The 26,472-nt window shown below is 40.5% G+C and overlaps 1 protein-coding gene across 1 annotated transcript in view; it reads left to right on the top strand.

The window, feature by feature from the left end:
• Nucleotides 1–26,472, top strand: part of NUP210 (nucleoporin 210) — a 126,097-nt gene that overhangs the window by 52,557 nt on the left and 47,068 nt on the right. Inside the window, exons 12-20 of the mRNA XM_032764187.2 lie at nt 1,367–1,522; nt 5,190–5,388; nt 7,902–8,047; nt 11,695–11,916; nt 14,367–14,540; nt 16,049–16,241; nt 16,636–16,742; nt 19,403–19,507; nt 19,646–19,747. Of these exons, the coding sequence (XP_032620078.1) occupies nt 1,367–1,522; nt 5,190–5,388; nt 7,902–8,047; nt 11,695–11,916; nt 14,367–14,540; nt 16,049–16,241; nt 16,636–16,742; nt 19,403–19,507; nt 19,646–19,747 (1,404 nt within the window). The remainder of the gene's footprint in view (nt 1–1,366; nt 1,523–5,189; nt 5,389–7,901; nt 8,048–11,694; nt 11,917–14,366; nt 14,541–16,048; nt 16,242–16,635; nt 16,743–19,402; nt 19,508–19,645; nt 19,748–26,472) is intronic.

Below are 26,472 nucleotides of genomic sequence, written 5' to 3'. Positions count from 1 at the left end.
CAGAAATTAACCCCCACATAATTTGAAGCTTCTTGCCGTAGGACATTATTCTCATTATGGAACATTATCTCTCACGTCGACCATAGCATGTGGAGAGGGGCCACCTGGGTGACAGAGAAAAAGATGTTTTTTTTAAAAAAAATGCAAATTATTCTCAGTACCTTTTGCTGTGCAGCAAGATGTTGCCACAGAATTTATTTTTTAACTTACCATAATGCTGTTTAAAAACTATGAATTCTATAGCAATGGTTTTCTTTGTATAAGAATGTTACAGATTGAGAATGACAGTGTTACTTCTGATGGGGTAAACTCAATGGTTCTTGACTCAATGTGAATGTGAAATTTCAGCAGATAGTATTCTGCTTTGATTTCAATAAGCTGTAGAGTTACCATACTATTGAATGGGCAAGGTCATTCATCTTTCTTGCGACACAGACCGTAAGACTGAAAAATAAGTTGTTCCTCCTCGCTCCACTAAAGTAAAGTAAAGTTAAAGTCCTGGCAATTTATCTTAAAATCCTTCATGAAATGGAAAGGTCTGATTCTTGGGAATGATCCCCTTTGACTTGAATATCTAGATTTGGCAATGATTGAATCCTTAGAGAGCCTGGCTGAGGATGTAACCTACACAGTGTACAGGCCTCTGAATTGCCCAGTGTAAGTGTGGGCAATCTGCATTGCTACCTATCACTCACTGGCTGATGGATAAATTCCTGGAGCAATATGTATGCCAGATGTACAGATACAGAAACATCTGCTAACATACTGTTCAGGCTAAATATAAAGATGCAGTGGCAGCGAAAAATCAATTTTTGTTTCCTTTTCTCTGCCCTCTTCTTTTGCTTTTTAGACTTCTCAACAATTCCCATTGGTAGAAGCCAATTGCCATAGTACGCTAGGTTAGCTGCACTGAGACCTAAAAACGTCCACTTGACTGTCTTTGGCTTTCAGCAACAGAAAATTAATCAGAGTTTTGAAAAATACAGCAATCACACATGCTGGGCCTCTGTTGTGCTGACTTGTGAAATGGTATGCTGACTGCAAGTGCTATTAATCACAGGGATCTTTGAGCTTTAGAATTTTGCAGCAGTGGTAGAGAGAGGCATTTAGGTTAGCAGCAGTGATGAGCAAAATGAATGTGTGAATAAATCGGAAATTGGATGAAGGGCAGGAATCTGCGAATCCCTGACCTTGCCGATTTAAAGTGTTGGGGCCTCAGTTTCATTGTATTTCAGTGCTAGCATTCTTAACTCTACGCAGTGTGGCTAGCATTTTATGTACTATGTCTGAAGTTTGGATAGATGGTAACCAAGAGAACAGGGCACCATATTAATACAAATTAAATATTTTTTCCTTCATGTTTTAGGCTCACGGTGGAAGTGGAAATTTCAGTTGGTCCTATTCTAACCAGGCTGTTGCTACAGTAACAGTCAAAGGAGTCATGACAACTGGAAGTGATATTGGTGTCAGTGTTATACAGGCAAATGATGTTCAGAACCCACTGCACTATGGAGAAATGAAGGTAAACAGTATTTTCTCTGGTCTCTTCTGAGTTTGGCTTAGCAGCAGTAGAGAAGGCAGGGAGAGCTGTCAGTCAAGGAGCAGAGTGTCTCTTAAAGGACAACTCCTGGTCACATGTCCCACAGAATTCTGCATCCATGTCCTGCGGCAGGCAAGCTGAGTCAGAGCTCACGCTACTGGGGGCTCCTCTCAGGTTATCTCTTTAATTACTATTTTAATGTCAGTCCCAGAGATGAAATGTAGCCTGTCCCTTTACCTCCTCTCCTAGGAAAGGCTTTTCCCAGTTGAATTCTTTATGTTAAAAAAGTAACTAATACTCACTTGCTGCAGGCCAAGCAATCAGCCTGATAACCCTAAGTAAAAACACTGTTGCCCTACCAGAAACAGTTTGTTTATCCCTTATGCTAAATGATAGCAGACACCAGCCAGGCGGATGGGCATTTCTCAGCAAGGATAGAAAGCCAGAATTTTACAAAATCCCACATGACAAACCTAGTTGAGCTCCAGATCCCAAAACAAGCTAAAACTGTGTTTAGAAAAGACACCATGATTCCTTCAGTGGGTTATTGCTTCAGAAGGATACAGGAGACATAAAAATATACCTCAGTCAGGAGGCATTTGGAAGCATTGGTCACCTCTCTGCAAACCCACACCCACTCTTACTGCTTTTATAGAATAATTATTGCTTGTGGTAGTGACCTAGTGGGGAAAAATCTAAGAATAAGCATCGCAGTGTACTTACAAGAAAATCTCTGTGACAGGAAGTGGGGGAGCAGAAAAGTCCCTACTAGAGGCTTATGATCGAGCTCCATGAATTTAAATACTTTTTCCTAGCATTTTTGCAGCTTTGGAGGTTTTCAGTTGGGGGAACTTCCATGGTGCCCTGTTCCTTAATGGAGAACTGGCCAATACCTTTAGGTAATCCTGAACAAAAAATGGTAGAATATAAATATAATGGATAAAGCCTATTTTATTTTATTTTATTTTAATTTATTTTACAAAAGAGAAGACAGTAGCCCCAGTTGTTCTGGTCAGATTCTAACTTGGATAACTGCATTCTGCCTACTTCAAAAACGGTATTATTGTTCACTGTATTCGACTGTTGTGTAGCATTCATAGTGCTCTTAGAAATACAGACAGCCCCAATATAGCATGGCATGTAAGTATGTGCTTAACTTTTTAAGATGGATTGGAGCCAAAATGGGCATACCCTTGTCTGTATCAGCATCAGTGAAATGCAGCCTCTGAAGCATGAGCATGGCCCGAATGCAAGCTTTCGAATAAGGCAGAGTAGAAGTACAGCTTTAAAAAGCTGAGCATTGTAGAGAGAACCTGAATTGAGGGGTAAAAGCTTGCTCCTAAACTCCAGCAGTGGAAGTAAGAGATGGTGCTTGAGAGCTGCAAATTTGTGTGTGATTTATTTGACTATTTTGAGACCTGGAGCAGGTATATTTGTGTACAATATGGTCATAAATAGAGAACTCCTCACCTGGAATATGCTTATTTATGCCAAGCAATGAGAGACCCAGTCTGACAAGCAACTTTTCACCCTTACATCAAACTGAGAGCCTTGTAAAAAAAAAAAAAAATTGCCCTTCATCTCCAAGAAAAGATGGCAGTTGAGTTCGGGAGAGCATTAGTAGACTTGGAAGAATGCACCTGCATAACGGGTGCATAGGTATAATTTAGCAGCTGGTGTGGAGCAAACTGACTGAATTAAAATTACAGACACTAATGACTCAAAATGCCTAATCGCTTTTATGACTTCCCTTATCCAGCATAGCTAAAATCCTTCAGGTTCCACATTGTACCCTTGTTTGCTTCAGAGTTCCTTCTGGCAAGAGTGTGAGAGAGTATGTGTTTGTCAAACTCTCTAGTACTGTACCATAATGAAAAGAGAGCTATTTAAGCGGCCAGACTTTTGTTTAATATGACTGTGTTGGGGAAAAATCTTTTGAAACAAAACTTGCTGGGTCAAAGTGCATCTGCGATATCTTTGCAGGGTGCACCAGCTTGCTTTTAATGTATTTTAAGTTAACTATATCAATTCTACAAAATGTAGTTTAAATGGACATTAAGTGTAGTGTTTAAATGTGTAAACTGTGATGCTCTGGCTGGTAAACCAATGTTAATGCAAGATGGAAGCTACTTTACAATCTTTCTGTGATACTGTGCCCATGTTATCTGTGTCCCGAAGATGTCACTTTTTAGCAATATGACAGTTGCCTGCAGGAGGTTCAGAAATTATGTTTTTAGTTAAAATTCTCTTTCCAAATACAATTCAAAGTTTATAGATGATAATAACTCAAAAAAATGCTTCTTACCTTGCAAGCTTTTAAAGCAATAGATTGAGCAAATTGAGCATCGTATGAAGGTACTAAATATCTCTGCGAACATGTTAAACATTATGTGTTCTGTTTGGAATAAATTGAAGTGTTTGGGGTAGGAGCTTTATCTGCTGACCTTGATAAGCAAGTTATAATAATAGTCGTTTATGTTCCATGAAGATTGCAGTTTTAACACCATACCATATGGTCTAACAATTTACCCTGAAGCTTTTGGCAGATGGTTTAAAAAGTTAAAGATGCTGCAAATGAAAAGCTTTGATCACAGCAAGGCTTATGAAGTGTTACAATCTGTCTGTGATGGTTTCTTTAACATTAGCAAGAAGGTAACAAATCGGAGTAACAAACAAATACCATTCACGGGCCTGCTCATCAACACTTCAGATAATGTCTTTAAACATTCTGTTAATCATTTCAGACCATCTAGAGTCCTAGGATCTGATGCTGCCTCTCTTATTTACACACGTAACCCTTTTGAGGTCAGAGGTGCTTCTCACATCATGCATCTGACGAAGTGGGTGTTCACCCATGAAAGCTTATGCTTCAGTACGTCTATTAGTCTATAAAGTGCCGCAGGACTCTTTGTCCCCTCTCATGTAATGATTACCTGCATAAATAAAAGTTTGTCATTTTACTTACTGAGATTTTCGCTATCATACCAAAAAACCCCAAACTATACCAAGCTCTGAGCACCCTTGACAATCTCTTATAAATACACTGTTGAAAAAAGACTCCCTTAATTAGAGTCTATTAACTAGTTATAGAAAAAAATAATATAACCCCCCACCAGCATTTCCCTCATACAGTGCTGCCATCTCCTTTCTTGATTCAGAGCCCATTGAAACTGGTTGAAAGACTCCCAATGACTTCAATGGGATTGGCTCACGTCCTTATACCAGTGGAACTTCAGCTCAGAAACTTCCTCTGTTGGAATCTGTGGTAGTGTCTTAATGGGTGGGGGTGGGGGGAGTCCAACATTTTAAAATAATCCCAGAATAAAATAGGCAGCAGATTATAGAGTGCATAAAAATAGGTGCAGGTTTCAATGCACTCATGAAAAGATCTCATCTGTCAGAGCATTAAAATTTTAGGGAACACTTCTAGTCCCTCTTTCGCACCTCTCCCTGGCAGTTATGGGTAACAGCATTGTTGGGGCTCTGGACGGTTATTTCTAGCCCTCATCTCTCAGAGGGAAACTGACTGTGGTGAGGTGTCCTTGAGAGGGTTTTTTGGGGGGGAAACGTAATTACTGAGTCTTAAACTTTCTTTCTAGTTCCTTATGTAGCTGTGTCTTACCTTATTGTTTGTTCTTGTCTCTCTCAGGTATATGTAACTGAACCTAGTGGCATGGAGTTCACACCGTGTCAAGTTGAAGCACGTGTGGGTCAGATACTGGAGCTGCCCTTGAGGATTAATGGCCTAGTGAATATTGAAACCAGTGAGATGGTCACACTGAGCGATTGTTCACATTTTGACTTAGTCGTGGAGGTAGAAAACCGCGGCGTCTTCAAACCGCTCCAAGGTGATAAAAAAAAACAAACGACAAAACCCTATATATTCAGTTCAGCTTACAAGACAAATAGAGATGTTACAAGTATAAATCATTCACCTACTTGTAATGGCCTGTTTTAGTGGATTCATGGCAGATTACTAGAGAGATGTCCAACTGCATATACAGAGACCACATTAGTCCAGCATTTCTGTATATTGAAGATGACTATTTTTTAATGGAATAGCATTTTTATTTCTTTCTTTTAGCATTTAAGGATACCAAAATATCTCGCAATAAATAAGCCGAGTACACTGAAGAATGTTCAGACTCACATACACTCTGCTCTACCCTAGACCTTTCCCCTGTTTTTTCGAAGTCCATGCTGTAACAGACCTGATGGTTTCCTCACCAGAGATGACCAATTATGTCAGGTTTTGAGGAGTCACACTGGCTGATGTGAAGATACCAAACTCTTTCACTTATTATACCGTGCCCAAATTTCCATAAAGTTCCCTTTTCAGTTCTATTAAGCCATTCACTCATCTGACTGTTTGTTTGTTTTCTGGGAGAAATGGGGGACGAGGATATTAATTTCTTAAATTCCATTCACTGCAATCATTGAAGCAGGGCCAAAGGACTGTCCTTCTGAAGCTTACCGTTTTAAGCAGTGCATTTCCTCAGGTGCTTCCCCAGCTGTTTCCACCATTATAGCACTTGTCTGACCAGAATATGGAATGTGCAATCTCTTCTCAATTTGCCATTTATGAATCCTTCTGCACTAACAGGCTGAGCAACTTTGTTGTCATCTGGTGTCTGCTGGATCAGATTACCTTGCACTTACAATCCTTTGTTAGCCTGCTTCTTGTTAGTTAGTTCTTCCTTGTGTTGTATTACTAAGCCAGGCAAAGCAGTTATTGTTAGACTAAGGGCTTGGCTACACTGGAGAGTTGCAGCGCTGGTGAAGGGGTTACAGCGCTGCAACTCACTCTGTGTACACACTTACAAAGCCCAGCCAGCGCTGCAACTCCCTGGCTGCAGCGCTGGCTGTACACCTGGTCTGATTGGGGTGTAGCGATTCCAGCACTGGTGATGCAGCGAATGCTCATCAGGTGTGACACCAAACAGCGCTGTTATTGCCCCAGAATTCCTGTCACAACAAACCGGAAGAACGGCTGAATGGACCAGCTCTAAAAAACAAACACAGCTGCTCTTTGCTCCAGCGAGCGAGCGAGCCCAGGCAGGGAATTGCTTTGGAATGTTCACAGCTGTTTGTTTGAGGGGAGAGGGGAGTCCGTGTTGAGCAGCTGCTTATGTGGTCTGAAGGCTTTTTAGGAGTGCATAATTTGCATTTAGTGAATAGAGAAGGGTGGGGGAAGGGTCAAAACTTTTAAAATGATTGAAGGTAGCTGTTGTGTATCTTCTAGTCAGAACTTGCAAGGCAGGGAGCTGAGAACAGCTGCTAGTGTTTGCTTGAGGGAGAAACAGCACGGCGGGGGGAGGAGTCTGTCGAGAAGCTGCTTATCTGGTCTGAAGCCTTTTTACATTTAAGAGTGATTGAGAGACGGGTGGGGGAAATAGCCGAAATTGCAAGGCAGGAGCTGTCACAGTGTCTGCTCCAAAAATCCACTCTGTCTCCCCACGCTCCCTGTCATACTCCACCCCACCCCCCTCTTTTGAAAAGCACGTTGCAGCACTTGAAGTCTGGGATAGCTGCCCACAATGCACCACTCCAACAGCGCTGCAAATGCTGCAAATGTGGCCACATTGCAGCGCGCTGGTAGCTGATTCCAGTGTGCCACCCTGCAGCGCTGTTCCTACACAGCTGTACAACCACAGCTGTAACTCCCAGCGCTGCACATTTCCAAGTGTAGCCAAGCCCTTACAGCGTCTGCTTGCTGAAGAGGCAGCTCTTTTAAATGTCATTCTACTTGTATATGTACCTTATTTGCTATTGTTCTGTTTAAAAAAAAAAATCCAGTCAAACCCAAAAAAAGAGAGAGAAGAAAAGAAAACCCCACAAAACTCCTGCGTCAGAAAACAGACACAGGCCATGAAACTGACAACTTAATTTCCCCTAGATAAAACTTAGAACTTGATCATTAACTTGAACGTAGGTAATACATCATGCTCTGTGCAGTAAGGATTGTTTTAACCATGCATTTTATTTTGGCTTAATTACAAGCCAGTTTCAATTTAGAACAGCAATGGAAAAATACTCTGCTAAAAAAAGAGCAAATTATATTACTCTGTATCCCAAAGAGAATACTGATGTCCTTTTAGAAAAATTTGGAAGAAAAAGAAGTTTAATAAGTTTGTATGTTTCATAAGGTGACTGTTTTGAGACTAATGACAGTACATTATTCAATAGAGCTATGGGTATTGCATTTCCTCCATGTAGTCACTGAAATTATCTGTACATATTCCCTGTATATTTCTAGCACCAACGTAATACTGTCAAAAAAGCTATATTAAAATCTGTATTAAAATGTCTTGCTTATTCTCCCCAAATGTTTACTTTTTATTTGTTTGGGTTTTTTTGACAGGGAGACTTAATCCAAGTTCTGATTTTTGCAGTGGAGTCAGAGTGAAAGCTGAGGCTCAAGGATACACAGCACTTGTTGTTAGTTACGCTCATGGTCATGTCCACCTTAGTGCTAGCATCACCATTGCTGCCTACCTACCACTAAAAGTAAGCCTGTAGTAAGATACTCTCTCTAATTGATGCTCTTAAAACAGTCTACTCTTGGAAAATTCATTTAAATTTTAACTGAGATTTGATGTTATGTGCTAGTATATGAAAATGAGAAAGTCCATTGACTGGGGATGTCCCAGTTCAGGTAATCATGTCTCTTAAGCATGTGCTTAAGTACCAGTGGCTTAAGTACTTTTCTGAATCAGGGCCAATACTTACTGCATGCAGTTTGATTTCTGTACTGCAACTTACCTGATGTCTTTGAGATGCTTCTTGGCCAAATCAGAGCCCAAAGCCAAATAAAGGGCTTGGTAGAACGCTGTAGTGGATTAGTGCACTGTATTTCTGTTTCTCCCTTAGTTCAGAAATGCAAGTGAGTTTGGTGCTATCTGAAAACAATCACAGATAGATGGGACTGAAGAAAAGACTTAGGACTAGAATAGCAGGGGATACTATCAGCATGAGTGTGAATTTGCTGGAAGAGTGATGCATATAAGAACACATAAGAACAGCCATACTGGGTCAGACCAAAGGTCCCTCTAGCCCAGTATCCTCTCTTCTGACAGTGGCCAATGCCAGGTGCCCCAGATGGAATGAATATAACAGGTAATCAAGTGATCCATCCCCTGTCACCCATTCCCAGCTTCTGGCAAACAGAAGCTAGGGACATTTCATGTGAGAGTAGGAGAACTTGGGTGCACATGCTGTTCAGACTACTCCTGTTTTTAGCTAGTTTTGCTAGTCTCTGACTTTCATGAATCCTGTACTAAATTTGCCCAGGGTTTTATCTTCACTTCAAAAAGGAAATATAAAAAACACAATAATGAAGCAAAGGCAGTGTATTGCAGATCTCAGTAAGAGTAATATAAAATCCTGGGAGATGAAGGTGCTATTAGGTGAATTAAATGGCAAAAGTATGCTGCTAGATAACACACAGTACAAGGTTGAAATTGAATCTTTCTGAAATCATATACATTTTAGAGAAAAATATTTTAACTGTTGAATTAATTAGTTACTCATCAGTAAACTTTGAAGTGGTGGGAGGTTCAAAGCCTTCCTTGTATCTAACTGTCTGTTAAAAATGATTAATGATTGGCCTAATAAGCTAGTAATGAGACCAGTCACGATTGCATGACCACAGCAGCAGGTAGAAGCAAGCGTAGTGTATTACCCCTGTAGTCACAGCACTCACAACTATTGTTTGGCATAAAAGGCAGAGTCTGGTGGCCTATGTAGTCTGTGGAACTGAGTATTTTTTTCCTTGCAAACAATTAAAATGTGTTTCACCATTGGACAGGTTAAAAAGTGAAATAAGAACCTCATTTAAAGGACAGTGTTCACAAGTCCAAGAAATGATTAAGAAGCATAGGACAGTGTGTCAGCTTCATGACTAGATACCAACGACTGAATCCGCAGAGGCTACCGCTACTGCATGTTAGGGTAGTAGTGTTTCAGAATCTGGAATAAATAAATTTGCATACGTCTAACGATTTCACATTCAGTCCAAGAGTTTTTTTCTGCAGCATTGATCAGAGTAAAAGAAATTCTGTTTCACCAGTATGGAACTAAAACGCTAATTTTGTATTTATGGACAAGGGCAGGTTCTGTCCAACAGTCTGAAAGTGGGGATCAATTTGGAAATACACAGTAGTCAGTCTTAACCCAGTATACTTGACTAACATAGTTAAAATAAAATAAATATATAAAATAAGAGCCTGTTTTCTTCTCTGTCCCACTCCCATCCCCTGAACTCTACTTCGCCTCTGCCAGTAATCATTCCATCTTCTTAATTACTGGCTATATTTATTACAGTTTTACTTTTATAAAGTATTCTAAATTCAGCTCTGAATACTACATAAAAAAATGTAACTCAATACAGTTTTATAGGGCAAAGATGCCATACATTTTCAGTTCTTTATCTATGAACTAGGTAAGCTGTTGGGTGTCTGAAGATTGAACACAGCATAGATAGTAAATTCAAAAGATTAAATTGACATGTAAGAGTTTATACAAGTGAATATAAGTATTGTATTAACAAGGGGATGAGGAGTCCATTCGACTGGGAAAAAGTTATATGAATTGCATCAGTTGAAGAATGAGTGTTTCATTTCTTGGTGGTGTTAAAATACACAGATTGAGATTACAAAATGGAATGCATCAGACTTGGGAAAATTAAATATAGCCTTTAACAGAAGCCATAAATGGATTCCATATCAGATCAAAGAAGTCTATTAAAAAAAGAGGAGATCCTTGCACATCTTTCAGACAAGAGGATGTTGAGTTATCCAGAACAGAATAAAAGATCTTCTCTCCCACTGAGTTAAGATATTATCTATTCATTAGAAGTATTACAGATATGACATCAATGCATCCCATCTGGGGGCAACAAGGGTGTATGGAAGGGGGAGGATAGATTACTTTAGGGATTACTCTGTTATCTTTTCATCGTTGGCCAGTGCTTAGCACAGTGACAGGAACTTTAGAAAGACCTTAGAACTGTGGTTTTCAAACAGTGATCTATAGTACCCTTCTTTGTTGTTGCCATCTGAAGAATGAAATATTTTTGTGTATAAAAATGAGGGGTGAGACATTAGGAGGAGTTGTCTTGCATTAGAATGTCTCTTATGAAGTGGTCCATAGAGTGAAAAAGTGGAAGAATCCCTGCAATAAGACGACAAATAGTTAGGAGCGAAGGACAGGGCAAAAGCACATGAATGAATGAACTTTACAGTTTTGGCAACATGTGGATGTCTGTGCAATGAGAATAACCTATGAGGGTTGAGTGAAAATTAGTCTGTGCCCAGCATTTATAACTATGTTCCTCCAAGCAGCATACATGAATTTTCACAGAAAGAATTGAGTCATCCTATGTCCAGATCAGTGTTGGTCTGTCTTACTAACATCAGGTTGTAGAATACTTGAAACAGATGATTCTTTGTATATTAAAAATGTCAAACCAATTTCCGTGTTGATTTCCACTGCAGGCGATATCAACGAGATGGGCTAGGATTTAAATCAGTGCAGAATTTGTTTCAATATTCCTGTGGCGTTTTGAAGTGAGACCTTTGTTTCATTTAGTAGGGTAAATAAAGTCAGGGTTTAAAATGCAGTTCTGAAGAACAGCTGTACCTGGGAGATTAATCAACCCGAAGGGTTTCAAAAGATAGAGAATACAGTCTGGCCCTATTTAAATCAATGAGAAGATTACCATTTACTTCAGTGGGAACAGGATTTTACTCAGAATCTCTTCCCTCTGGAGTAGCTCAGTTAACATAAGATGGGGAGATTGGAGAATTATCATCAATAGAAGGAAAAAGAGAGTTCCTAAGGCACTGTGGTCATAGCCCTAATGAGCAAAGTTTACTTTTAATTGTTGCTAATCATTTTAGTACTGCTGCATTCTGAATTAACCATATTTATAAAAATTTTGGTAGAACAGATCATCGGCTAAACAGAAATGATAATCAAATGGCTCTTCCACTGAGAATGAGAAAATTTTCACATAAAGTATGGTCACCTGATAGATTTCAGTATCATTCATATATATATATAATGTGTGTGTGATGCTGAAATCTGTGTATATATATGTATATGTATGTATGTTATGGTGTATATGAATGAGTGTAACTTTTGTTCATTTCCAGACTATAGATCCTTCTTCTGTTGCCTTGGTAACTCTGGGTTCTTCCAAAGACATGTTGTTTGAAGGTGGACCAAGACCATGGGTACAAGAACCTTCAAAATTCTTTAGGAACATCACTGCTGAAGATACAGAAAGTATTGGTTTATCTTTATTTGGGCCTCCGACATCTCGGAATCATTTCCAGCACTGGGTTAGAGTATCTTGCAAAACCCTGGGAGAACAAGTAAGTGCCAGAAGCTTTTATGTTGTTCTCTGTCAAATCCTGGGCAGAGTAATTGAGAAGAGAAACCAGATTGATTTATGATAAAGTATAGCCTCCAAATGATTAACAGCTTTTGTAATAAGCCAGTATGGAACTTGAATAAGTACATGACTGCCTATTGCTTATGAACTCTGTTCAGTATGATGTCAGTCAAAAGTGAAGCATTTTTAAAATGGTTATAAAGAGGATTACAATGGCTTTATTGTCGTATGAAGCCAGTTCATAGTAACTGTATATCATGGAAGGTGTTAAAACAGATAAATCCTTATAGCTGCTGTTCAATGTATTTACCATGAATAAGATAATTGCAAAAGGTTATTTTAGGAAGAGACGTAACTCTTTAGTCTAACTTGCAATACTGGATCAAACTATGGTAATCCTTGGTGTAGCTCCATTGACCTGAATAAATATCAATAAGGAGGCCCCAGGTTCTCTCCATGGTGTACCAGTCTGGTATGCTGCTTATCTAGTCACTTATGGGAAGGTGTCCAGCTCTAATGCTCAAAGATTGGGTATACGCACAGCCAAGATCCATTAGCGCTTGTTTCTGCAATATGTATTAGAAGTGAATTTCCCTGCCTGCAGATGCTATTCAGTTTGTATATTGCCTTGCTATTGTCTACATTTTGACCAGTTATCTAATCATCTTCCAAGGGCTATTAACTACCCAATGTAGTTGGCATCCCAAAATGTGTACTGCACAAAACCCAATTGAATCTAGCAGGCCTAGTCCAAAAGAAACTGTTTCTTGCTGTTATCCCCTCCCATTGGGGACTTCTGTAAGAAAATACACTGCTAGCCTGATATAACGCGACCCAATATAATGCACGTTCGCATGCAACACATTAAAGCTCTGACATGTTGCTCTGAGCAGCATGTTAAGGATGCCGGGCCAGGCTGGGGACGAGGGGTTCGTTAAGAGGCAGAGTGTCTCGGGGGCAGTCAGGGGTTCCCCCGCCCCAGAGTCTGGGGGGCAGGAGCTTTGGGCAGGCACTTTTGAGGGCCTCGCAGTCCCCGAGTGGCCTGGGGGAATAGCGGGGGCGGGGGAGGGGTGGGAGCAGCCCTCTCTGCTTCCCTTGCCTCGGCCCCAGCCGTGTTGCTCGGGGGAGGGGGATTGGGGGAAGGGATCCACCCCCGCACTCCCCAGCAGCGGCGGAAGCAGAGCATCCCAGCCCCAACCTGCTCCACTCTGCCAGCTCCCAGCCGCAGCGCTCTGCTTCCCGCCAACGGTGAGTATGGGGGCGTCCTTTCCCCAGCCTCCCCGCACTCACCAACAGCGGGAAGCGGAGCAGACCAGCCCCAGCCAGCTCCACTCTGCCAATTACCAGCCATGGCGCTCCACTTCCCGCCGCAGGTGAATGCAGGACCTTTCCCCAGCCGGTGCAAGGAAACTGGAGGGGGCTGGGGCTGCGTTACTCTGCCGCTGGTGCGCAGTGTGTGTGTGTGTGTGTGAGGGGGAAACCTTTCCCCAACTTCCCCGCACTCACTGGCAGCAGGAAGCGGAGCGCCACGGCTGGGAGCTGGCAGAGTGGATCGGACTGGTTCCAGGCTGCTCCGCTTTCTGCCGCTGCCGGTGAGTGCCTGTCGGGGGGTGAGGGTGAGAGGATGGGGTCAGAGCAGTCTTGGGGACAAGGGGGTTGGGTAGGGGGTTAGGTCCTGGGGATGTTTAGGGATGAGGGGTCTCTGGTGGGGGCGGTCAGGGAATAAGGAATGGGGGGGGTGCAAAGCAAGTTTGATATAATGTGATCTCCCCTATAACATGGTGAGATTTTTTATGTCTCCCGAGGACTGCGTTATATCGGGGTAGAGGTATATAATACGGAACCTTCATGATACAGAAATGATCTAATCTGAATGTCATTGCAATAATTCTCACCAATAGTTGATAGGGATTATTCATAGGCAGCCAACAAGGGGAAAATCCAAGGTGCCTGCACTTAATTCAGTCTAATATCATCTGAGAGAGAGCTGCAGGGAAAAAATGAAAAAAAAAAAATGCTGTTTTTAAAGCTGTTGAAGTGGCTACAGGACCTCCACCCCAGTTCCCTGTTGACTTCCTTTCCCTCTTATGAGAGAGTGACCCCAGATGACTGTCTTTATAAGCTCCGAAAGCCGCCTTCTTGTCAGTTTGGTGAGATAGTAATAACTATGAAAAGGGACTGAGAATTTGTGCTTTGGTAATGGTCTGGAACAGCATTTAAAATGTATTCGTTTCACTTGTCTGTCTGTGGTATAGAATGTGATTGGGGCATGAACTCATGAGCCCTTCATATCATATATTATTTATTCTATCTCGATACCAGAAAATAACTGAGATGCCTCAAGCAGGATAGTTATACCTGTAAAATATACTTGCTCTCCGTTGTTCTTTGCTTTCATCTACCTTATTGACTTTCCCAAATGTCATACAGGTGATTGCCTTAACAGTTGGAAATAAGCCCACAGTTACCAACCCTTTTCCAGCCATCGAACCTGCCGTTATGAAATTTATCTGCGCAGCCCCTTCCCGACTCACTTTGACTCCTATTTATGCAAATCCTCAGCTTGACCTCTCCTGCCCTTTGCTGCAACAAAACAAGCAAGTGGTAAGTCTGATAATGACCCAGGAGCGATCCACTCATTTCACCTCTAAAAGGCAAATTGTGCCTCTATGTGGCAGTATCCCAAAACAGGCGTGCTCACAGGCTGCAAGAGCAGCAATAATGAGCACCTATGTTCTAACTGACCAGCACTAGTTCCAACTCCACCTGTGCTAGGAACAAGAATAATCAGAATGTAGGGGTAATAAGGGGTTTGTTTGAGTGTTTGTATAGGGGCCAAACCAGGTAATAGAATGTGTGTGCAAAAGCATGTGGGTCATGTCCTCTGACCTCCAAGTGCCCCTGTCAGAGGGCCTCTAGAGTGATGTCTCCTAGGATTTCATGGGTCATCTGGGATAAGGACAGAGGAACTCCTCCCTTGTATGTACTCTCTGCTATGCATGAGTTTCTTGCGAAATTTGATTCTGTTCTGTTTCCTTCTTCTGACCTCCCAGTTGTTCTTAGTGTGTATTTGATAACATCCTTGTTTTTGTATTTTTTGTTTGAAAACTTAGTATAAAACAAAATGCAGGTCTGCTACCCTGTTTATCTGACTTTAAACAAAAATATGTCTTTAACAACTATTTCTGGGTACAACAGTTGTTCCTCATACCCTTTGATTCTAATCTGGATAGTCCACGTTTATTGTATTGATAGAGCCAGATTTTAAAATGCTTGTGAGTACGCACATGTGCCTAACTTGTATAGGTGCCACTGTTTGTTTGTGTACAAATATCTACATGCATGCATGAATTAGTGTGGGAAAGAGTGTTGTGCATTGAATTTGGGCATATGTAAAAGTGCATGCATGCTTGAAAATCTGGCCCAGAATACATAGGCAGTGTTTATTTGGTGGTTATACCTATGTTAAGGAGATAGGACTCCATCATCCAAATGAGTAAAACTTTTTGTGCTCCCCTGCTAGCATGTGACATTCATGGCATCCTAGCATCAGCATTCATAAGTACAAAATATTTTAGTTTCACAAAATTAGAAGTCTTGCCTTTATGTGTAACTTTATATATTTTCTTTGTTGTCTTTTTTTAATGTCTTGAGGTAGATATTTTGACATGTTATTAAAACAGTTTTGGGTTGAACTGTTGTCACAAACTCCTCAGGCATCAGACTTGAAGTTTATGATATCATTAGTAGCCCTTTGAAAGATTTATAACCCTGAAATGCATCTTGTGTGTAATAGCAAGTTAATATCTCCAAACCTCTTTCATTTTTCAGAATCCAGAGACTGCTCAAGTGTTTTATAAGTAGACTCATTGGCACATAAAAAAAAGTTGAAGTACCATCTAATATGGCTTTTCATTGGTGGCTGGTTTACCGTTACTTTTTTTATGAAATGTTCTAATGACAAAACTTTACCTTAAAAATCTCATGGAACTGAACAAGGTGATGTGTTTGTTTGAAAGTTGCCATTCTGCAGCATGTAACTGTTTTTCAGGAATCAAAGGAATCCTAGCATCTCTTCAGTTTCCAGTCCAATTTTTTTTTTTCCTTTTCAGGTTCCTGTTTCAAACTATCGCAATCCTGTATTGGACTTGGCTGCTTTTGACCAGCAGGGGCGTAAATTTGATAATTTCAGTTCCCTTGGTATTAACTGGGAATCAACAAAAGTTTCCTTAGCCAACATTGAGCCCAGTATGCCGATGGAGCTGTCTCTAAAAGAGGATGGAAGTGGTCAGAAGAAAATGCATGGTACAGATCAGTTAAGATTATGCACTATGTTGTTTGGAGGAAGACTGGGTTAATTACAATTAGTGATGTTTATGCTAGTGCCAAGAAAATAGAGTTCATAATCTGACCTGCAAACATTCAATCACCTTTAATTTTTTAAAGTTTGTTTTCTAACCGGGTGTGAATTTTTTCCAAGAAAAATCTACATGTGTAAAAAAAAAAAAATCCTTGGCTGTTTAAAAATCTATAAAATGAAAGTGGAAAAGATGTTGAGCATTAATTTTAAATGGCCATAAGCTCCCCTCTCCTTCTGCCCCGCAGCTTGATTAATATGACTTCTCTGGGAGTGCTTTAAGCTGAAATTTAGTAAACAGCTCTTCCTGTTGTAAATCTGTCACTTTGGTTTTTTTTTCAGGCTTGCAAACTGTTCTAGTTCATCGTGAGTCTGGAACAACTGTTGTCTCCGCTACTGCGACAGGATACCAGCAGTCTCATCTCAGTGCAGCCAAAGTGAATATACCGGTACTTTGAAGTATAATTTAGTCTCTCTTTTCCCATAGTGCCCTAATGAGGATTGCCCTATATATTCATTTCCTTGCTGCATTATGCTTAATTAGTTTAAAAATAACAAGCTAATTCTTTATTAGCATCTTCCCAAGACAGAACCACATCGATCTATTTATAGAGTGTCCCCAGTTGTGTTTTTTTTTTTTTTTATTCTTAGTTATTTACCTACCTTAAATATAACCGTTTCTTTTTTCACAATCTGGATAAGAGGATCATAAAGAATTTTCATATTTCATTTCACTTAATATTCTTTGATTCAGGGTTTTTAATGGATTAATGAAGCTTTGTCGGGTTGTCCTTCACTTAAGCAACCATTTGCTTGATACAACTATCATTGGGGAAACGACAGTATTTAGGATTTAGTTGCAACATAGAGCAGAAAGTTTCAGCCTTTACAACTCTGACACATTGATGATTGTCAGACTGTATCTCTGTAGTTCGACTTGACTTGCGTCTGTTAGAGCAGTGAGATTATTATTTGTATAGTACCAGCCATGTGCTGGCTAGGGGATGTATATAGTTATATAAAAAGCCGTAGTACCTGCCTTGAAATGCTTCACTAAGTCGACATTTTATAAACACGGTGAGGGTGGCAGCAAAAAGTAGTCTCAATAAGCAGTGAAGTCTGACTCAAATTAGTGACCTAATTTTTGAAAAATATATATTTTTAAACTGGAGAAGGGAGGGTTGTGAGCATTTCCTTGTGGGATCAGCTAGGACTTGTACACAGCAAGTTACTAATTTACAAAAACCAAATCCAAACAAGCCAAAAGAAGCCTGCATCGCATATCGTTTGTCTTGGAGATCTAATTACTTGTGTAAAATAGAATAAACAGCATTAGGACTTTGCTGAAAATGTTTTTCTAAGTGGTTCTTTGAAAACGCTGCTAGGGCGCAGGTGTATGTAAGATTCAAACAAAGTGCAGAATTTATTGCCTGGGAGACTGAAATTATCTTAGCTTATAACATACATTTGGACAGCAGTCATGTGAATTCCTCCCTGCTTTGTCAGTATGCCCCAGCTCTGCTATGGAGGTGAGATCCTGTAGGAGTGGGAGGATAATCAGAATTGCCATTCAGTCCTTGGCTCTGCACTGAGATTGCCAGCAAGGATCCCAATTTGTTCCAGTTGGGAAGTTGTTTTGTATCATGTGGGCATGTGCCCAATTAGGAATTAGACTGAAACCAACTCTTGGACGCCATCCATAATGATTCGTTTTGTTCATGATTACACAGAACTAGATTTAAATTGACAGACCCATTCATCCTCTATGTCTCTTTTTCCCCTGACCTATTCAGTCCCTCTTCTATAACTCCTGTAAGGAAAGTGGAATGTAATAGGAACATCAGTACCCTGGTATTACTATGTGATCCTTCAAATTCTACCTTATTTTAAGACAAACAAATAACAATTGCCCTATATTTTATCATTTCAACACCAAACATCAGGTAGGCAGTCCGAGAGATGGACAGATACCTAGAAATAGTGATTTTGTAGAATTTTTCTTCAAGTTTGGAAAATTCTACATTTCCCCCCAAAAAATATGCAGGACTGATTTCTTGTGCTATCCTTTCCATAAAACACCCACACAAAATGACTTCACACACCTCTAAGGTACCAGGTTTTAGCTTCCATTCATTTTAAATTCCAGATGTGGGAGAAACCTGTATTTTGCCAAAGCAAAGATTGGTTACGCAGCCAGTTTCTGGTATCCAGACACATACATCAGTAATTTAAAGGACAGAAAATACTGATTTGTTTGCTCATTCCCGTTGCAGCATGAACATTATCGCAAAGAAAGCTGGCAGTTTTTGTTTTGTTTTTGTGTTGATTTGTTTTGAGGTTTTTTGTTTTTAAGAAAAAAACAAATATCTTGTTAATAGCTATGCTAGTTAAGATGTCTTGACTGCCTGTCCTCTCTTTAAGTAAAGCACCCAAGTGTTTCATTGTGGATGACATCCCTCTCTATATTGAGCAAAATAATTTAACTAAATGGGTTGAATGGGGATATAATACTAACTTCCCCTGAAAAGGCTGCTCTGAATTTTTCCTGCTTAACATAATGTCATTGGGATAAAATGATTAAACCAGATTCTGTAGCACAATTTTGTATAGTGGTTATGTACTTGCAAGTAATTGTGGGTTAATTTTATTTTATTTGTTGATTTTTGTGGATAACTTGTGTGTAATTCTGAAAAGGAAATGTGGAAGGACAAGAAAGACTGAAAGCCTATAGTCAGAATTCTATCTGAACTTGTAACATCAAGGCCTCCAAAATGTCTCTGGTGATCTAATAAACCCTACACATGTATGCCAATCATCATAAATTAATCCTTTCAAGCTGCTAATGCACAGGCTTATGCGCCTTGTCTTCCATTTTGGGCATAAGCAGAACACTGCAGCATTCATTGTGTGCCTCTGCATATATAACAGATAAGCAACCCCATCTGTACGTTGATCGTTGGAGATGTTCTGTTTCCTAATTTCCACTTCCGTTGTCCATTTACATATCTTGGTAATCCATCCTTCCCTGCATAGAGGAGTAACTGACGCTCCTTTGGCTTTTAATTGCGTGCTACCCCAGTTGATCAGTAATCTGCATTATTCCTTTCAGTATGAACCTCTTATCCCTGTGTCTGCCACCATTGAGCTGATACTTGTAGAAGATGTGAAAGTGAGTCCTAGTGATGTTACAATCTACAATCATCCTGATGTCAAGGTAAAGAATCTTCTTAATAATTATTTTAATTTGTATCTTGGGGGAGGTGGAGTGTCACAAAAGCTAGGAGAGTAAGTGTTTTACAGTTTTGGCAATGTACTAAAAAGATGTAATCCTGCATGCTTTTCCTTTTTGCAGGCAGAGCTGCTCATCAAAGAGGGTTCTGGGTATTTTTTCATCAACACCAGTATTATAAATGTTGTAAAAGTGGCTTATCAAGAAGCTCAAGGCATTGCTTTGGTGAGTAGAATAATGCTTCTGTGTATTTATTTTAATGATCTGAGTATGCTAATCTCAGTGTTGCCTTTTTGGTATGATGAGAGATAACAGCTTGTTATGATTCATAATAAATTGTGCTGTTAACAAATTATAAAGAGAAGGGAAGTGCTTACTAAGAGATTGTAAAAATCCTTTGGTTTTCTTTCCTGTTGGTGCCTTTCGATTTTCTATTATCACACCACATTTGACAGCAAGATCTAGTAAGTAGCTTCTTGCACTCTTTACTGTCAAGATCTATATCGTCCATCCTTTTGGTTAGGAAACAGCAGGGGAGTTTACTTAGTTTTGCATGGCAAGGACATAAGAAAAGACCTGACACTAACATTTGACAGTAAATGCTCTTTCTAGGTGAAGTGTTTTCTTGTAATTGTTTCTGATTGTAGAAGATTTTCCAGGTATTTTATTCATGCTAATTTGTTTTTGTTGTCATAATAGGTCTCTTCCTACAATATAAATGACTTATCCAGTACAAGCATTTTTGTCCTTTAAAACAAACAAAGTAAATTTGTCAGATTTAAATATTTATAGTTGCTGTTTAAAATCTGTTCTTCCTTTTTATAGAGCTGTTCTGAGGCTTCTGTAGTGCTGTTCATTGAGGTCTAAAGCTGAGATTTTCAGGTGTTCTCGGTACAGGCCTAACTCTGCTCTCGTGGAAGTCAGTGGCAGTTTGAGTGGTTTTGTAAATCCCAGCCTAAACGCTTCCCAGATAATTGAGACCTTCATGGAGAGGTCCAGAGTTGAACTTCATGAGTGTTTTGTGCTTCTCCTTTCCATGGTAAAACAGTCTGTGTCATGCTACATTTTCCCCATGATCTAGAAATTATTCAAGTGTTACTAAAACCAATATTAGGTCCTGATTCAGTGAACACTCATGCATGTGCTTCATTTTAGTACCATGAGTAGCGCCACTGATTTAAATGGAATTACTCCTGGTAGTAAAGTTAAGCATGTGCAGCGGCAGTCAAAAAAGCAAACAGAATGCTGGGAATAATTAAGAAAGGGATAGATAATAGGACAGAAAATACCATGTTGCCTCTATATAAATCCATGGTATGCCTACATCTTGAATACTGTGTGCACATGTGGTCGCCCCATCTCAAAAAAGATTGGGATTGGGAAAGGTTCAGAAAAGGGCAACAAAAATGCTTAGGGGTATGGAATGGCTTCCATATGAGGAAAGATTGATAAAACTGGGACTTTTCAGCTTGGAAAATAGGTGACTAAGGGGAGATATGATTGCGGTCTATAAAATCATGACTGATGTAGAGAAAGTAGATAAGGAAGTGTTGTTTACTACTTCTCATAACACAAGAACTAGTCACCAAATGAAATTAATAGACAGCAGGTTTAAAACAAATAAAAGAAAGTATTTCTTCACACAATGCACAGTCAGCCTATGGAACTCCTTGCCAGAGCATGTTTTGGAGGCCAAGACCACCACAGGATTCAAAAAAGAACTAGATAAATTCATGGAGAATAGGCCCATCAATGGCTATTAGCCAGAGTGGGCAGGAATGGTGTCCCTAGCCCCTGTTTGTTTGCCAGAAGCTGGGAATGAGCGACAGAGGATGGATTACTTGATGATTACCTATTCTGTTCATTCCCTGTGGGGCACCTGGCACTGGCCACTGTTGGAAGACAGGATACTGGGCTAGATGAACCATTGGTCTGATCCAGCACAGCCATACTTATGTTCTTATGTGTATAAGTGTTTGCAGGATTGGGGCCTATCTCCTGAATGGCAACATCTTCTTTCAGGTACTTACAGGGGTCTGCAGGCAGTTGGTACATCTTGAGGGAAAATGTGCCACTCTCTATTTACTTTATTATGTCAAGAATTATCCATTGAGTTTTTTCATCTGAAAATGGGAGTACAATAAATTATAACCTGCCTTATGAAAGGAGACTTAAAGAGCTTGGCTTGTTTAGCCTGGCCAAAAGAAGGCTCTGGGGGGGATATGCTTGCTCTATATAAATATATCAGGGGGATTAATATTGGGGAGGGAGAGGAATTATTTAAGCTTAGTACTAATGTAGACACAAGGACAAATGGGTATAAACTGGACATTAGGAAGTTTAGACTTGAAATTAGACGAAGGTTTCTAACCATTAGAGGAGTGAAGTTCTGGAACAGCCTTCCAAGGGGAGTAGTGGGGGCAAAAGACATATCTGGCTTTAAGACTAAGCTTGATAAGTTTATGGAAGGGATGTTATGATGGGATAGTTTAATTTGGGCAATTGATTTTGGATTATCGGCAGATAAGTCTGCTCAATGGTCTGTGAGGGGATGTTGGATGGGATGGGAACTGAGTTACTGCAGAGAATTCTTTCTTGGGTGCTGGCTGGTGAGTCTTGCCCACATGCTCAGGGTTTAGCTGATCGCCATATTTGGGGTCGGGAAGGAATTTTCCTCCAGGGCAGATTGGCAGAGGCCCTGGAGGTTTTTCGCCTTCCTCTGCAGCGTGGGGCATGGGTCGCTTGCTGGTGGATTCTCTGCAGCTTGAGGTCTTCAAACCACAATTTTGAGGACTTCAATAACTCAGTCATGGGTTAGGGGTTGTTATAAAAGTGGATGGGTAGGGTTCTGTGGCCTGCTTTGTGCAGGAGGTCAGACTAGATGATCATATTGGTCCTTTCTGACCTATGAGTCTATGAGTCTGTAATACACCATGCTAGAGACACAAATGTGTATTTTAAAAGGAGCAGAAGGTAGACTTGGATAACAGTGGAGAAATGCAGTTATAAATGCATTTCAACAACTTGCTTTTATTGTAATAATAAAACCAACTACATGGCAGGCATCCTACCCTTATTTCAACACATATTGCTATAACTCTAACAGTCTGCATCTTTTTCTACGCTCTGTCAGTCCAGCTTCCTGTTATGATTTTCATTGTATACATCCATAAATCAGTGCTAATGTGCCTTTGGAAAAGAACACATTCAGAATTACAAATGCAAATTGGTCGGATCCCTTCCTGTTCTCCTAAATATTTGTATGAAATAAATATATATATTCATTGGGTGATGATAACTTGTCATAATTCCTGGCTGTTGCTCTGGTGAGTTGGTCTGGATTTTTGCAGCAGATTACGTGTTGGCCCTTTTCAAGGAAGAATTAACTGTCTTTTCTTCCTTAATCTCTTATACAGGGATGACGACAATGCTCCCACCACCTCTACAGTCAGATTTCTTTGTTCCCTTTCTCTCAAAGAGATCTTTAAATGACTTCCTCTGTTTTCAAGTCCTCAACACTTAGCATGTCCCCAAGGTTCTTCTTTGAGTATGTGTCAGTGTGGATCCCACTGGTGATGTGCGTGCACATGGGATTCAGTTTTGTTTTGATGGGGTGCTATTGGAGCCATAGTTGTGCTCTGTGTCTCTTCATGTTCCCAAATAAGAGCATAAAGAGCAGGGCAGCTGCAGCCGTCCCTCAGTTTCTTCTTCCTGCCCTTGGCAGTGTGACTGAACCTTGACATGGTGGCTGGCTCTGGTGCCAAGCTCAGGAGATCAGAGCTCTGATCATTATTTGACTGATGCAGCTGGTACTCCTCATTCCATTATCCAGCAGGGATACTTCTTGCCCTACAGTGGGAGCTGCCCTGATGCACACCCTGCAATGATGGTTGTTCTTCGAGATGTTGTCATCAGAGCATGACTTCCACCACTCTCTTTCCATCCCCACTTCTCAGCAATATGGGCTGCGAATTGAGAGGAAACTAGGACAGGGTCATTCCACCATCTCTTCATAACCGCAAACGGGAACGTAAAGAGGCACAGGGTGTCCCTGATGGACAGTGGTTTTCAAAAGAATCCAGTTCTACACGTGAGAAGCGGGTGCTTACCCAGAGTGGGATCAACACTGACTACAGCTTCTCAAAGAACTCTAGTTACTGTACGGCAGTGGTTCTCAAACTGTTATACTGGTGACCCCTTTTACACAGCAGGCCTCTGAGTGTGACCCCACCTCCCTCTTATAAATTAAAAACACATTTTTATATATTTAACACTATTATAAATGCTGGAGGCAAAGCGGGATTTGGGGTGGAGCCTGTCATCTCATAACTCCCCCCATGTAATAATCTCGCGACCCCCTGAGGGGTCCCAACCCCCAGTTTGAGATCCCCTGCATAGGGTAAGTAACTTCCTTCTGCAGGGACTGTTGAAAGTCAGTGGACCTTGGAACCATTACATAAGGTTAAAGAGACTCATGAGGGAAGTCAGCACATGCCTCAGTATGAGTGAGACTAGAGGCTACAAATCAATATTTGGGTTGTGCAAATTTAAATTGCCACTATTGGTGGAGTAAATAGACAAATTATGATACATAGTATAGGTTTGTTGTTTTGAGGAAGGGGTGGGGACCTGGTATATAGATTACAAATTCAAGCCTGAATGAGGTTTGTAAACTTTGCCAATAATAGAAATTTGCTCTCAAATACTTCTAAGCCCAAATGAGTAATTTTGCAGAACTGTACTCGTAAATACACAGAGATCTTGCAAAACTAAAGTTGCTGCACCCTGGTTAAGAACGCAGGCCACATAATATAAACTCCACTTGTGCTTATTTGCATGCTAATACCCTGAACGCCCTTGCAGCTCAGAGAAACTGTCCATTCTCAAGAGGTTTGAATGAAAATAACTGAAACTAGCTGTGTTACCATAACCAAAATGTTGTTACATCTCACATCCCTATTTGAATAAGCAGCGCTCATGTAGGAATGGTCAAACAGACAGTCAGTTAATCTTAGTGACAAGATAAAGGTTTATATCTCTATACTAGACTTCAGGAAGCAGTAATAGCAAAGGATTCTAAGGTGATAAAATATCTATAGTAAACTCTCCTATCATTAAAGTATTCTGAAAACACAAAATTGTTCAGAAATAACGTATATAAAAGATCAGTTGATTACAGCAGTGACATTATAATATTTGTTTTAGGTTAGCAAAGATGTTTGTAAAATCTTCAAATTCTTCTAATAATGCTAAGGGAGAAAGCTGTAATATTTTCTAACTTCAAAAGGATAACAGATGGAAAAGGTCTGTTTAAGTATCAGGCCCACTTTCTACAGGGATTTGATATATTGGTAGTCACACAGAAGAAAATGCATTAAGTATTACTCTGCAGCTATGCTTGATTTCATCCACTGATGATACATTTGAATTAGGGGTTATCTGCAATGAACAATAATATATATGAATCATATTCTTTATTGGGAAGAGGGGAGGAATGTTAATGCCATGACTTAACACGCAGAATTCTTTGTAAATGGCAACAAATTCAACAAAACTAATAGAATTAATTGAATATTAGTGATATCAGAGATGACTGTTCTTCACTGGTGGTGTGTATTGATAAAAATATCTCTGTATTGCTGTAGAAAAAGGGAGTTTGCAATACTTTCACGGGGAGACTGTCAGTTAAAGGGGAAAAAAGTTTGTTATTCTAAGAAGCTGAATTTGTTTTTGAAGTTTATGCAGTTGGTCTCAGTTCTTAAAATCTCTTCAGTCAGCTCTCCCATATGGCTACAGGAATACTATGCCTGATGTGTTCATATGAACTTAATTTCATCTTGGAACGGTAAACTTTAGGGGTGAGCAGTGAGGAGGCCTTGTGAAATAGATGAAACAAGATCTGTTCTATGAGTAGTGTCCCTGTGGGTACTCCACTTCAGGTACACAAATGCATCTCGAGCCCTTGATTGGAGATTTTCCATTAGCAATGTCCATTCGGCCTGCAAAGGTGCTCTGTACAGCCTTATGCCACATTCTGAGGGTATATAGGGTTGTGCAGGCTAACCGCTCTCAGTTCCGTCTCTGCCACCTTGGCCTGAGACAGAGCTCTAGTGTGTCCACCTTGTGCATGCCTCAGCCGATTTTATAGTTGTTGTTTAATTAGTTTAGTGTTTCTAGTTAGTGTTAATTGTTATTAGGATAGAATTAGGTAGTTGTGCGAGGTTTCCATTTTTCCTCTCCTCATTTTATTTCTTCCCCATTTCCCCATTATTTGGCCTGGCTGGGCGTGCCTGGCTCACAAGGTTTCAAACACTGATGCTCTTTTTGGGAGGCTATCCCGATCAGCGACGGCCATTCTAAGTATATCTGTTGCGTGGGAGAGTCAGATCTCCCAAAGTGTACCTTTTTTTCCTGGCTCTAAAATCTAGAGTTCAGAAGATTCAGGAGACCAAACAGCTGATGGAGTACTCCCTTCAACCTGCTTCCAAGTCAGGTCATGAGACCACCTCCCTGCCCCATATGTTGGCCTCCAGGCAGAGCCAGGATCCCTTCTACTTTGGCTAAGATCTTGCCTAAAAAGGCGAAGATCTCAGAGGTCTCAGGGAAGGCCTCAAAGAAGAGTGGCTGTCCCCCACCACAAGGAGCCAGCTCCCAAGAAGTCCTGCTATCTGTTGGGTCTATGGCATCGGAAGCCTTGACCTCTCAACTTGGTACCAGCAGAACATGGAGATCCTTGAACACTTTGGAGAAACATGGTGCTGGCAGGGCCTTGATACCATCTGCCTCCAGATCAGGACTGTCTATTTCAGACTTACCAATGGTGCCTTCCCATTCAGCTCCATCTGTGCTGACAAAATCAAAGCACGTGCCTTTGTCCTCAGTGCCTGTGCACTCCAAACCAGTGGTACAGCCCAAGTCAACGGCTGAGTTGGTACCGACCCACTTGCTAC

This window comes from Chelonoidis abingdonii, chromosome 17, assembly GCF_003597395.2.
Source record: "Chelonoidis abingdonii isolate Lonesome George chromosome 17, CheloAbing_2.0, whole genome shotgun sequence".
Taxonomy (NCBI): domain Eukaryota; kingdom Metazoa; phylum Chordata; order Testudines; family Testudinidae; genus Chelonoidis; species Chelonoidis abingdonii.
Note: the sequence above shows the minus strand (reverse complement) of the source record. Positions and strands in the feature narration are given on the sequence as shown.